This window comes from Stegostoma tigrinum, chromosome 2 (assembly GCF_030684315.1).
Source record: "Stegostoma tigrinum isolate sSteTig4 chromosome 2, sSteTig4.hap1, whole genome shotgun sequence".
NCBI lineage: Eukaryota > Metazoa > Chordata > Chondrichthyes > Orectolobiformes > Stegostomatidae > Stegostoma > Stegostoma tigrinum.
In genome coordinates, this window is record NC_081355.1 from 82,597,833 (window position 1) to 82,611,278 (window position 13,446).

Here is a 13,446-nt window from a genome sequence, read left to right on the forward strand (position 1 = left end):
TTTCAGCCCACTTAAGAAAGTCATTTTTTGATTAAAAATATTGTTTTATTTCACTGTAAAGTATATCAACATATATGGTATACTATATATAGTGTAGGCAATGGCCTATCAGTGCTATCGCTAGACTATTAATCCAGAAACCCAGTTGATGTTCTGGGCACCCGGGTTCGAATCCCATCACGGCAGATGGTAGAATTTAAATTTTTAAAAAATTCTGGAATTAAGAATCTGCTGATCACTAGGAAATCATTGCCGATTGTTGGAAAAACTCATCTGGTTCACTAATGTCCTTCAGGGGAGGAAATCTGCCACCCTCACCTGGTCTGGCCGACATGTAACTCTAGACCCACAGCACTGTGGTTGACGCTCAACTGCCCTCTGAAATGGTGGAGCAAGCCACTCAGTTGTACCAATCGAGACACTGCATGGATTAAAAGTTCTTAAAGCTGTATTGAAATTGTTAAGTCAGCAGGACTGAACTGCCTTTGACAATACTGAGGGCATACTGTCTATGTTCTTCGAAGCCTCCTTTCATACAGGACAGGTCCCTGATGATGACTGGACGATTACAAATGATATGTTCTTGTCGGGGGGAGAAAAAGCGCATGAATAACCCAGCAACTACAGGCTCGTCATTTTAATCTCAGTGGTGGGCAAGCTTTTAGAAGCAATGATCTGGGGAAAGACAAAGTTATTTGGGCAATGTTGTATTAAGGAAAAAACAACATGGATTTGTTCATTTGAAATTGTTTAAATTTACTTGAGGATTGGTGAGGATTTTATGGTTAATAGACATTCAAAAACATTGATTAAAGCATCACTAAATAGACTTGTCAGCAAAATTGAACCAATGGAATAAAAGGGAACTGACAGTGTGTCTGATTGCTTGATCTATGTTAATGTCTGACTTGTGGCTGTATGGGGTTAAATTTCAAAACTTGCAAATGACACAAAATTGAACTCTAGTGCACTATGAGGAAGATAGTACTAGATGTTAAGAGGATACTGGTGGAAAGACCAGGCATCTGATAAATGAAAAACAGTATAGAGAAGTGTGAATTGATACATTTTGGTGGGCGGATTGAAGGCAGATAATTATCTAAGAAAGAAAATAATTCTGTGGTGTCGAGGAGTGAAGAGACTTGGAGTTTATATACATAAATTGTTGAAGGTGGCAAAGCAGTTGCAAAAGTGAGTAGTAAGGCACTTAGCAACCTGGGCTTTAAATGAGGAGTAAAAAGACAAAAATGTTATGATAAACTTTTGTATACAAAAGTTTGGCCTTAATGAAGTAGTATTTATGATTCTGGGTATCCAAGCTGAGGAAAGTATGGAGGCTGTATGATGAACACAGAAGCCATTGTATGACAAAGATGCAATGGCGTGGCGCAGTGGCTCAGTGGTTAGCACTGCAGCCTCACAGCACCAGGGACCTGGGTTTGATTCCAGCCTCGGGCAACTGTCTGTGTGGAGTTTGCACATTCTCCCCGTGTCTGCGTGGGTTTCCTCCCACAGTCCAAAGATGTGTAGGGCAGCCGGATTGGCCATGCTAAGTTGCCCGTAGTGTTCAGGGGTGTGTGGATGATAGGGGGATGGGTCTGGGTGGGATACTCCAAGGGGCAGTGTGGGCTTGTTGGGCCAAAGGGCCTGTTTCCACACTGAAGGGAATCTACTCTAATCAAGAAGGGTTCCAAAGCTAAGGGATCAGTTACATTGATAGATTAGAGAAGTAGGCATTGCTCTCCTCCTCCAAGGTTTTGCGGAGATTCAGTAAGGGTTTTTAGCATAGTGAGGGATCTGGACAGATGTGAAATTGAGATTATTTTCCCCCATTCGCAGAAGATTTGGGGGCAAAGGGCACCAATTTGCATTGAATGGCAAAAGATCCACCAGCAACATAAGATTGAACTTTTTCCAGTGTTTGATGAGGATCTTGAACGCCTTGCCTGAGATCACGTAGAAGCAGATTCAATCATGGAAAGGTATAATTATTGAAAATTAATGTTTTTGCAAGTCATGAGGAAAAGACAAAGGGGAAAGGAAGCTAGATAAGCTGTAACAAACCTAATAATGTCCTCTAAGATGCACCAGTCTATGATTTTAAATGTTAGTAATTAAAATAGAAAATGTTTGAAGTGCCTAGCTGGTTTGGCAGCCTCTGTGGAGAGATGCATGAAACATTTGAGAGCCTAAGTCCCTGATTTTGGCCCTAGACTCTCCCAGGAAGGGGGAACAACTTTCCTGCATCTACCCTGTCAAGTCCTCTAAAAATACAATACAATAAAGTACAATTCAATATAGCCAATTGGCCCACCAAGCCTGCGCTCATTCCTAATCCTACTCATTGCCCATGCATTGTTTCTATCCTTCTGAATGCCTCCCGCTCATGTGTCTATCAAGATACGCCTTAAACACTACTAATGTGCCTGCTTCCACCACATCCACTGGCAGTGATTTCTAGGCACCCATCACACTTTTTGTGTGAAAAATCTTCCCTGCACTTCTCCCCTAAACCTTCTCCCTCTCCACCTGACCCTGCGCCCTCTTGAAGTTGACCTTTCCACCCTGGGAAAAATCTTCTGACTATTCACCCTATCAATGCCTCTCATCATTTTGTAGATCTCTGTCAGGTCACCTGTCAGCCTCCGTCTTTCTAGTGAAAGCAATTCAAGTTTATCCAACCTCTCCTCATAACTAAAACCTTCCAGACCAGGCAACATCCTGGTAAACTTTCTGTGCACCCTCTCCAAAGTATCAGCATCCTTCTGTTATTGTGGCTTCCAGAACTGCACACAATATTCCAGATGTGGCCTAACTAAAGTTTTGTAAAGCTGTAATATAACTTGTCAACTTTTATATTTGATGCCCTGGCCAATGAAGGCAAATGTGCTGTATGCCTTCTTGACCACCTTACCACCTGTGTTACCACTTATATGTTTCAATATGATCTCCTCTCATTCTTCTAAATTCCAATGAGGACAGGTTCAGCCATCTCTCCTGGTCCACCCATATCTGGTATCAGCCAATGAACATTCTCTGAACTACCTCCAATACCAGCTTGTTTTTCCTTAGGTAAGGGGCTCAGAAGTTGTTCGCAGTATTCAAGCTGTGGTTTTACTAGTGCCTTGTATCCTTTTAGGAAAGCCTCCCTACATTTATACTCCATGTCCTTTGAAGTAAAGGCCGGTGTTCCATTAGTCTTCTCCAATTTTTGCTGAACTTGAATGGTAGCTTTTTGTAATTCATGGACAAACACTTGAAAATTCCTCTGTTTTGTCCTGAATATTGTCTCCAGCAGTTTTATGGAAAGATCTGGAAGTAAAACTGTTGAGACCAGTAGTTGTTTTGATATTCACTGGCAACATATGGCCACCAGGTCCAACAGGGAGCAGATCTTCCTTGAAAAGGTTGTCATTATCTGTTACTTCCTTGATGACAACCTGATCCTCCTGAAGTATTGCCTGGAAATCTCATCCATGGACAGTATCGGGTAGTTCCTTTTGCAAGCTGTTCCGTCTGCTACCTAGCTGTAAGCCCCTCAAAAGCAGACACTGCTGGTGATTCTGGCTTGATTGCCCCTTGCCTGAGGTCCAATCTTAGGTGCCATTCCGGTGATTCTTAAAAAGCTCAAATGTAGAAATTCAACTCTCTTGACTACCTGGTCCATTTTCCTAACATTTCTAGCACCCTCCCCCATTCCCAGCATCATCAGAGAGAATGCTGGAAAAATTCAGCAGGGCTGGCAGCATCCTTTCTTTTATCAAGTCATAGGATGTGGGCATTGTTGGCAAGGCCAGCATTTATTGTCTATCCTTAATTGTCCAGAGAGCAGTTAAGAGCCAACCACATTGCTGTGTGTCTGGAGTCACATGTAGGCCAGAGCAGGGAAGGATGGCAGTTTCTTTCACTGAAGAATAAATTGAATTCAAATCCTATCATCTGCCATGGTGGGAATTGAACATGGTACTCAAATTACCTGGGTTTCTGGATTAATAACGCATTGGCTATCAACTCCCTCTGTGGATAGAGAAACAAAATTAATGTTTTGAGTCTGACATGACATTTCTTGGGATCTGAAGAAGATTCATATCTGACTTGAAACATGAACTCAGTTTTTCTCTCTTCTCAGATGCTGCTGGACCTGCCAGTTTCTCTGGCATTCTCTGTTCCAGATATCCAGCATTCACAATGTTTTGCTTTTTCCAAGGAGGATTCTGATTTAAAGGCAGTCAGTCATAAACCTGTTGATGGTAGCTTCATACCATTGGCTCCTCAGCCAAGCACTTACACCATTTGTGTGAACCTGCAGTTGCTCTTGTACTGAGAAAGATTATTGTTGCAGCAACATATCGTCAATAAGGCCAATCGGATTTGTCTCATAACACTTAATTTTTCCAAGATGTTTGCGCATACAAAAGCAGAAGTTGCAAGCCTTGTACTTTCACCTCATCCACTCCACCATCTGGGACCCCAAACATTCATTCCAATCTAAACAACGATTCATCTTGAAGTTCTTTGAGTTGAATATATTATATTTGGACCATGATGTGGTCTTTATATTAGGGAGACAAAATGTAAGTTGGCTGATTTCTTGTTTGAACTTGTTTGTTCTGTCAGAAAATATGGCTTTGAGCTCCAGGTTACTTGTCATTTTAATTCTCTGTGCCATTCCATTCAAACCTCTTTGTCCTTGATTTCCTACATTGTTCCAACGAAGCTCAGCATGATAATGATTCTATCATTCCTGTTTTTCTATCATATCATAGTGTTAGCCTTTTGTTCCTTTTCTCCTTTTCATCTGCCTATGCCTGTGCTTGCTTTAAACTCTTTAATATCGATAATATGTTCTAGTTTTGACAAAATGTCACTGGAATCTTTTAATTGTTTCTTTCTCCATAGGAGTTGCCTGATTTGCATCGTCTGTTCATTTTTCACATTTTCAGCATCTGTATTACCTTATGTTTTTTGTTGACTTTAACTGGATTTTCTACATAAATGGTGTTCTTTGTCTGTTTCTTTGCAGGTCAACAATATGGCTAATTCTGAAGCACTAGGAGTCCTAGTTTATGTAAAGCCTGGCAGACCACTACAGGATATGAACTGTAGGAGAGAAGAATGTCTCACAACTATCAACATACCAGCCTCAATAATACATTTTCAGAAGGATGTGATTGATGCATTAAGGTAAATTTTCAATGACATTTTCTTTACCTTCTTTGCGCCATGGATTAGAATAACACTGATTCAGTATGGAGACTGATTTTATATAATGGTTGCAGGTATTTTGTGGGATCATTTTGTAATCAGATTCTCTCAGGACACATTTCATTTGGTTTCATTTTATGCATGTTCGGCCAAACTGCAGATATGATGCCAGTTTGCCTCATATTGCACTGGTTAATAGATCCTAAAATCATTCCAAGCAGTTATTACTTTTGTTGATAAATAAACCGTCTAAGAAAATTAAGCAATTGAAACTGTGATGCTGTTTGATGACAGAAAGATAGCTGAATTTGTTTCAAGGACTAGTTAATGTCCCCAGAATGCCTGTACCTGGAGAATGAATACCAATTGATAGTGACATATAGTCAAGTTATTAGTATTGCGATTAGGGACCGTTGTTAAGTTAGTGCAAACGTGGAGCTAGTCCCACATTTTCTTTCCATGCATCCCTATGCAAAAGTGGAGCCAAGTCTGCGATGTGAGACTTGAACCCAAAAACACCTAATTCAGTGAGAAGGGTCCAGACCCAAATGTCAGCTTTTCTGCTCCTCTGATGCTGTTTGGCCTGCTGTGTTCACCCAGCTCTACACCTTGTTATCTCAGATTCTCCAGCATCTGCAGTTTCTACTATCTCTGATTCAGTGAGAATGCTGCTGGTGAAGCCACAATTGACTGGCTCCATAGACTGAAATATAAAAGTAGAAGAATGCTTTCTCCAAGCTCTAGTCTCCCATAAAAGAATGCCCTTTTATGCCCTACATGTAAATATCCAATCTTAACACTTTTAATTTTCTGTCAGATGACTATTCAGCTTTTCAGGTATGACCTTGAGTTACAGGAAACTTGTGATGTGCAGTGTGGTAATGTCACGGGTTAAAACATGCATGTATAGATGCAGCATGGTGTCCATTTTTAATGGCACCACCCTGAATGTTTGGGAACAAACATTTTGTTATAAAACTATCATTAGGTTTGACTTGCCAACAATTTTTCATGTGCTGTCTTTGATATTCTAATTTCCTTTTTAATTTCACTGATGCATTTCTTATACTCATGTAAGTTTTAAGAATATTGCACCTCCTCAGGACATGTGCAGAGCACCAACATCATGAGGCATATCATTTTTGTGTCAGAAGGGGAATTGTTACATGTAGGAGCTTGAAGTGATTGAGACACTTCCTCAGTACAGGCCTGCCATAAATTCCTGTATCATGATTGCTTGAAGATGCAAAATCTTCCCTTACAAATCGGCCTCATGAAGGCCAAGGAAGAGGAATGGATAGAAAGAGAAGTAACCACAGCACGACACGATGCAGACGATAATCCATTATAAATGTAAGATACTCGTGCATCCTTGCATATTAAATGTTCTTTTAACAGCCAAAGGCCTAGGCATCTTTCTCTATCAGAGAAAAACGAATAGCTGTATATATACTTTGAGAGGGGCCGCTCTACTGTGAGGCAAGGTAAAGAGGCGGGTCTCCATGAACAACTATATCTGATAACCAGATCTGTTTAATAGTTTAGGAGCCTTTCTTGATCTACCCCCCTCCCCCTTGTTAAAACATCTTAATCTACTGAGCTGAGAGGCCAAGTGCGCCTGGATTAGGCTAATATTTGAGTATAGGGAAATTACTATCTTCAAGTTTATAGGTGAAGAACAGTTTGAGTTTAATCACATAAATCAGATATGTTTGGAAATGTTTACTTTGCACTTAACTTGAAAACCCTTTAAGAATTTTGAACAAGGAATGAGTCAGAGAGGAGCTGTATATGTCTTAAAAGATCAGTTTCAAGGTAAAAAGAGAAGTTAAGAATTCTGAAGCCATTGAATTTGATTTACAGGTACCTACAATATCACAGATGCTTTAATGAATGGATGCATTATGACATTCCTGTAAGTGGTTGTTCAAGGTTGTACTCTGCTTATATCTTAATGATGCTGCTGGGTGTCCTCAAGAGTGTGCTTTTAGCTGGCACTTTCCACAGAATGATTAATTGCCACTCTGAAAGATGAAGACTGTGAAAATTGACGTTATTGTTTAATGGATGTGCTGTACAAACCTTAAAAAGATGCATCAAAGGTTGTAGAGAGTACTTCACTGTGATATTACTTAGATTGTAAATGATGCACAGTGGTTGATATTCATCTTCAAAATTGTACAGCAGGCTAATTGTTTCCACAAGTGCTGGATAGTCACAAAAAGCTCAACACTGTAGATAGCCAAGGGAAGTATAGAAAATACACAAATCAAGTTTAAAGAAAGAAATCAAGAAGGCATGAAAAGCAAGCAAGGTAAAGGAAAACCCAAAGTATTTTACCAGCATGATTTTCTTATAATGCAAGACCTCTCAAGAGCAGAACTAATGCGTCATATCAGAATGGACTGTATATTTGACATACTTCAATAAATCATATCCAACAACAATCCGCAGGGTAGCAGTACAACTTTCCATTACAACACATTTAACACGTTATCTCCTCTCCTCATGATCTTCAGTCTAATGATCTTTCAAAATGCACTGTTCATACAGTAAAATTAATTATTCATTTGATGTAAAACTACTTGCCAAGATTTTTGATGGCCTTGATAAATCTATATATTAATCCTCAAGGCTATGTTTTTCCTTGACTGACAGCTTTCATGTTTGAAAAACTGATCCACATATTTCTTCCATTACACACTCTTAATGCCCTACAACATGGACATGATGTATTGCTGACCACAATCAATTACAATGCAACAAATGTTATTCCAACCCGACCCAGGATGAAAAACCAATGCATGACATCGCCATATGAATGTATGGGTTCATGGAAACATTTTATCATTCAATGCAGTCCAGCTTCCGTGACTGTCAGAAACAGTGGTTAAACTTGATGGTAAAACAGATGGCGCATCTGATTTGTACATGACCAGTGGTCTCTCATACAAGATGGTGAGCCTGAAATCAAAAGTATCACACTTGATAATAATCTTGCATCAATGATGCAGCTCAGCTATCTGTCCACTACAATACACAGTACACAGCAGAGTGAAGCTGCACAACTACATCCACCATTTCATTATCTTTATGTTTAAAGATAATGTACTGATGTTTATCTTTGTCTATATTTGTCAGTCCAGCTTTCCTATTCTTCAAAATGTCTAAGAGAATGTTGTTTTATTGCAAACATCTCAGAAAGGCAGTTTGCATTAAAGACATCTAGATGATATCATGGCATATGGTATTCTAGAACAATAGGTCTCTATCTGGTCTCTATCTTACTTTCTGTTCGGTTAGTCACTTAGCAAGAAGACAGCTAGCCTGTCTGTTAGACAGCCATTCAACTATATATAGTATGTGACTGTACCCATGTAAGTGGATAACCAGGACTATATAGAGTCATAGGGCTGGACAGCATGGAAACAGACCCTTCGGTCCAACTTGTTCATGCTGACTGGTTATCCTAAGTTAGTCTTGTCCCATTTGCCAGTATTTGGCCTTTATCCCTCTAAACCCTTCCTCTTCATATACTCATCCAGATGCTTTTTAAATGTTGTAATTGTACCAACCTCCACCATTTCCTCTGGTAGCTCATTGCATACACACACCACCCTCCGCATGAAAAAGTTGCTCCTTGGGTCCCTTTTATATCTTTCCCCTCTCACCTTAAACTTCTGCTCTCTAGTTCTGGACTCTGCTAACCTGGGGGAAAAATTTTGGCTGGTCACCCTTTCTATCCCCCTCATGATTTTATAAAATTCTACAAAATCACTGCTCAGCCTCCAATGCTTGAAGGAAAACAGCCACAAGTCTATTCAGCCTCTTCCCATAGTTCAAACACTCCAATCCCGGTAACATCCTTGTAAATCTTTTCTGAACTCATTCAAGTTTCACAACATCCTTCCTATAGCACAGAGTTCAGAACTGAATGCAGTATTCCAAAAATAGCCTAGCCCATAACCTGTACAGATGCAACATGACCTCCCAACTCCTTTAACTCAATGCATTAACCAATAAAGGCAAGCATACCAAACACCTTCTTCACTATCCAGTCTACTGAGACTCTATTTTCAATGAACTATGAACTTGCAATCTAAGGTCTCTGTTCAGCAACTCTCCCCAGGACCTTACCATTAGGAGTATAAGCTCTGCCCTGATTTGTCTTTCCACCTCACATTTTTCTCAATTAAACTCTATCTGCCAGTCCTCGGCCCACCAGCCCGTCTGATCAAGGTCCTGTTCTTTGCTATCCACTACACCACCAGTTGGCAAACTTGCAAACCATATGTTTGCATCTGAATCATTGATATAAATAACAAAAAGCAATGGATCCAGCACCGATCCTTGTGGCACACCACTGGTCACAGGCCTCCAGGCTAAAAAGCAGCCCTCCACCACCACCCTTTGTTTGCTACCTTTGAGCCAATTCTGTACCCTCTGCTCCATGTGATCCAACATTGCTAAACAGTCTACCATGTGGAACCTTATCAAATACCTTACAGAAGTCTATGTAGATCGTGTCCACTATTCTGCTTTCATCAGTCTTCTTCGTTTAACTTAGTGAGATACGTTCTGCCACTCTCAAAGCCCTGTTGATTATCCCTAAGCAGTCTTTGTCTTTCCAAATATATGTCAATCCTGACTCTCAGGATCCCCTCCACAACTTGCCCACTTCTGGTATCTCACGGCTCATGGGTCGATAGTTCCCTGGCTTTTCCTTACCATCTTTCTTGCTATGGCACCACCTCCAGTCTTCTGGCACCTCACCTTACATAAGTCTGAGATGTCATATTAATGTACATAGGTTGTTATTAATAAATTTTCAGATACCTGACTTAATATGAGCCTATTCATTGTGATATAAGCTTTGTGGGATGATATGTGGAAAATCAGAGCATATCAGGTGTTGAGGACATATTTTCAAGTTGATAGGAGAAAGTTTTAAAAAGGACAGGGGGGTAACTTTTCTTTTTTACACAGAGAGTGGTTTGTGTATGGAATGGACTTCCAGAGGAAGTAAGGGATGCAGGTACTGATTCAACATTTAAAAGACGTTTGGATATGTTCATGAACAGGAAAAGTTTGGAGGGATATGGGCCAAATGCAGGCAAGTGGGCCTAGTTTAGTTTGGGACCATGATTCACGTGAATGAGTTTGATGATTCTATGACTCTCTGAGTATATGAGTGATTATTTACATTTAAAAATGGACACTTGTTGTAATGTTATCAGCAATATTTTCAGTTTACAAGTGAAGCTCAAGGTTGATGCTGCCTGGAAGATGGGTGGTATCAGTAGGTTCCCAAGCAGGCAATGTACAAGTCAGCTCCTTAGAGCTACCATGCTTGTATGAGTGCACAATACTACTTAAAATGGAATTGTATGCCCACAAATATTATTGGATACTTTGCTTAAAATTAAAACTCTGATGTTAGGGCAGTTTTCTAACTTCAGAGAATCATAAAATCCCTGTAGTATCAAAACAGGCCATTTGGGCCAACAGGACCACACTAGCCCACTAAAGAGAATCCATCCAGTCCAATCTCATTACCCTGTAATGCCCATGACTAACCCGCCTAGCCTGCACATCCCCAAACACTATGGTCAATTCAGCATGGCCAGTCCACCTAACTTGCACATCTTTGGACTTTGGGAGGAAACCGGAGTAACCAGCAAAAACACACACAGACACGGGGAGAATGTACAACCTCCATACAGAGTCATCTAAGGGTGAAATTGAGATCAGAGATAATGGGAACTGTAGATGCTGGAGAATCCGAGATAACTAAGTGTGGAGCTGGATGAACACAGCAGGCCCAGCAGCATCTCAGGAGCACAAAAGCTGACGTTTCGGGCCTAGACCCTTCATCAGAGAGAGGGATGGGTACAGGGTTCTGAAATAAATAGGGAGAGAGGGAGAGGTGAACCGAAGATGGATAGAGGAGAAGATAGGTGACAAGAAAGTTGCAGTGGGAGAGAGATCCCCTGAGGTTTGTCCGGAGGGAGGAGGGTAACTTCTTCAGGTAATTGAACTTGGGTCCCTGGTGCTCTGAGGCGGCAGTGCTAACCACTGCTGTCCCTTATGAAGTCTTAATGTATCTGTAATTATTGTGCACTTTTTTTTAGCTATCAGCCTCCCTGAAAGTCACAACAAATTCCTGTATTTGTGTAGCAAATATAAACTAAATTAGTCAGAAATTTAGGTCGAGTACTTCATGCATAAGTATCCTTTTAATGGTGATATTTAAGTTCCTGCAATGCCACTCAACCTTTCATGCCCAAAAATTAGACAGAACTTTATCATTTCAGTCTGCAACTAATAAATTGTTTTCAGAGATTTTTGAAATTTGTATTATCTTTCTTAATTTTTACTTTGCCTTTTCTGTATTCCTAATATTTCTTTCCTACACTACTGCTTTCTGTTACTGTTGTGAGCTATATTCAGTCTGTTTCTTTCTGTGGCTCTCCTCTGTTATCTGACACTATCCGTAAATGTCATTAGTTAACTCTATTGGTCCTGCCCTTCACTAGATCTTTGATGCTCCATTGACCTTGTCATGCTGCTATCAGCTTACACTTCCTGTAATTTGTAGTCCAGACATTTTTGCTCTTTGAAGAGTGAGCTGCCCTATTGTGGTAAATTCTGATCCAATTAATTTTAAGCAGATGGAGGAAGATTTTAAAATACTAGAACAAAGAATTTCAGATAAAGCATTAGTGTAGCAATATTTCATGATGTAACCTCTAGACATGTGTCTTAAATATCATCCGAAGCTGTAATCTTAGTGTTGTTACTATTAAATATTTAGTGCATACATAATTAGTCATTAGTCCGATGACAAAAGACACAGATCTGTACTAAAACATCCATTAGTCAATGAATATAAATTTAACATGAAGCAGCAAAAAACTTAAAGACCGTTTTGAATTTCCAAATTTTATGGTCTGAAGATTAATGGATTCCACATGGGAAATGTTTCCTGTGTGACATATTATCATATTTTCCATGAATCTAAAATTACACTGTATATTGGCAGATTTTTAATAAAATGTGAACTACGAAACATTTTTATGAATTTATGCTACTAACAATGCTTTGAACATCGATCAATGGCTGAAGCAAGTAGAGAAAATGTGCAAGAAGAGAATTTAATGGAATTATTAGTGCTAATGTTATGAAAATTGGTGTATTATTTTGTAACCAAAAATGTTGTTTGTAAGCTTGCTAGGTTGGAAGTCCTTGTCGATTCTGATTTACAGATCTGTTGGAATCCTGGAACAGATTGTGAATTATTTTTGATGAATTATGTTTTCCTGTTCAGCGTGCAGGCGCAGGGATTTTACAAGAAACAATTTATGCGTGAACTGGCTTTAAGGTATAGCTGGGACATTTTTCTGAAAAGAGCTAACATTTTCAGGCACAATACCCAAACTTACTTGAAAGTGCTGGGATAATATCAACGTATTCAGTTTTACGTTTTTGTCAGCCTGGCCTGAGGGCATCATTGACAAAGCCAACATTTGTTAATTATCAAAATATTCATCTTAAGAAGGTGATGACGAACCGTCCTCTTGAACCACTGTAGTTCATTTGGTGCAGGTGTATTCAATGCTATCAGGGAGAGAGTTTCAGGTTTTTGACTCTCTGACTGTGAAAGAAGGGTGTTGTAGTTTCAAAAATAGCATTTGTTCTGGAGGAATACTTGCAGGCAGTAGTGTTTTCATGGGTCTTCTGCCTTTGACTTTCCAGATAGAGGTTATAGCTTTGGAAGGTTATATCAAAGGAGCCTTGCCGAATTGCCAAACTGCATCTTATGGATGTTGAGGAGCACATTTGCTGCATAGAGCCGTGGAGGTCTACAATACAAAAAAAAGGCTGTTTGGCCCGTCGGGTGTGTGCAAATCAAAAGCAACCACCCAACTGTTCTCATCTCATTCCAACACTTAACCCATAGCCTTGCATTGCAAGTGTACGTCTAAATATTTCTTAAGTGTTATGAGGGTTTTTGCCTCTACCACCCTTATAGACAGTGAGTTTTGGATTCCCACCACCCACTGGGTGAATTTGTTTTCCCCCAAATCTTAACTAAGCCTTCTGCCTGTCACTTTAAATCTATGCCCCCTGGTTATTGATCCCTTCACCAAGGGGATAAATTTCTTCCCATCTACCCTATTTATGCTCCTCATAATTTAATGCATCTGAATCATGGTATTCCTCAGGCTTCCCTGCTCCAAG

General features: G+C 39.9%; 1 protein-coding gene across 2 annotated transcripts in view; it reads left to right on the top strand.

Annotated features, from left to right (window-relative positions):
• Positions 1-13,446, top strand: part of si:dkey-256h2.1 (uncharacterized protein LOC337520 homolog) — a 205,749-nt gene that overhangs the window by 37,114 nt on the left and 155,189 nt on the right. For both annotated transcript variants that reach the window (XR_009447272.1, XM_048522441.2), the window contains exon 4: positions 5,024-5,184. Coding sequence is in view for 1 of the 2 variants with exons in the window: in XM_048522441.2 (XP_048378398.2) it covers positions 5,024-5,184 (161 nt within the window). In the remaining variant the exon portion in view is untranslated. The remainder of the gene's footprint in view (positions 1-5,023; positions 5,185-13,446) is intronic.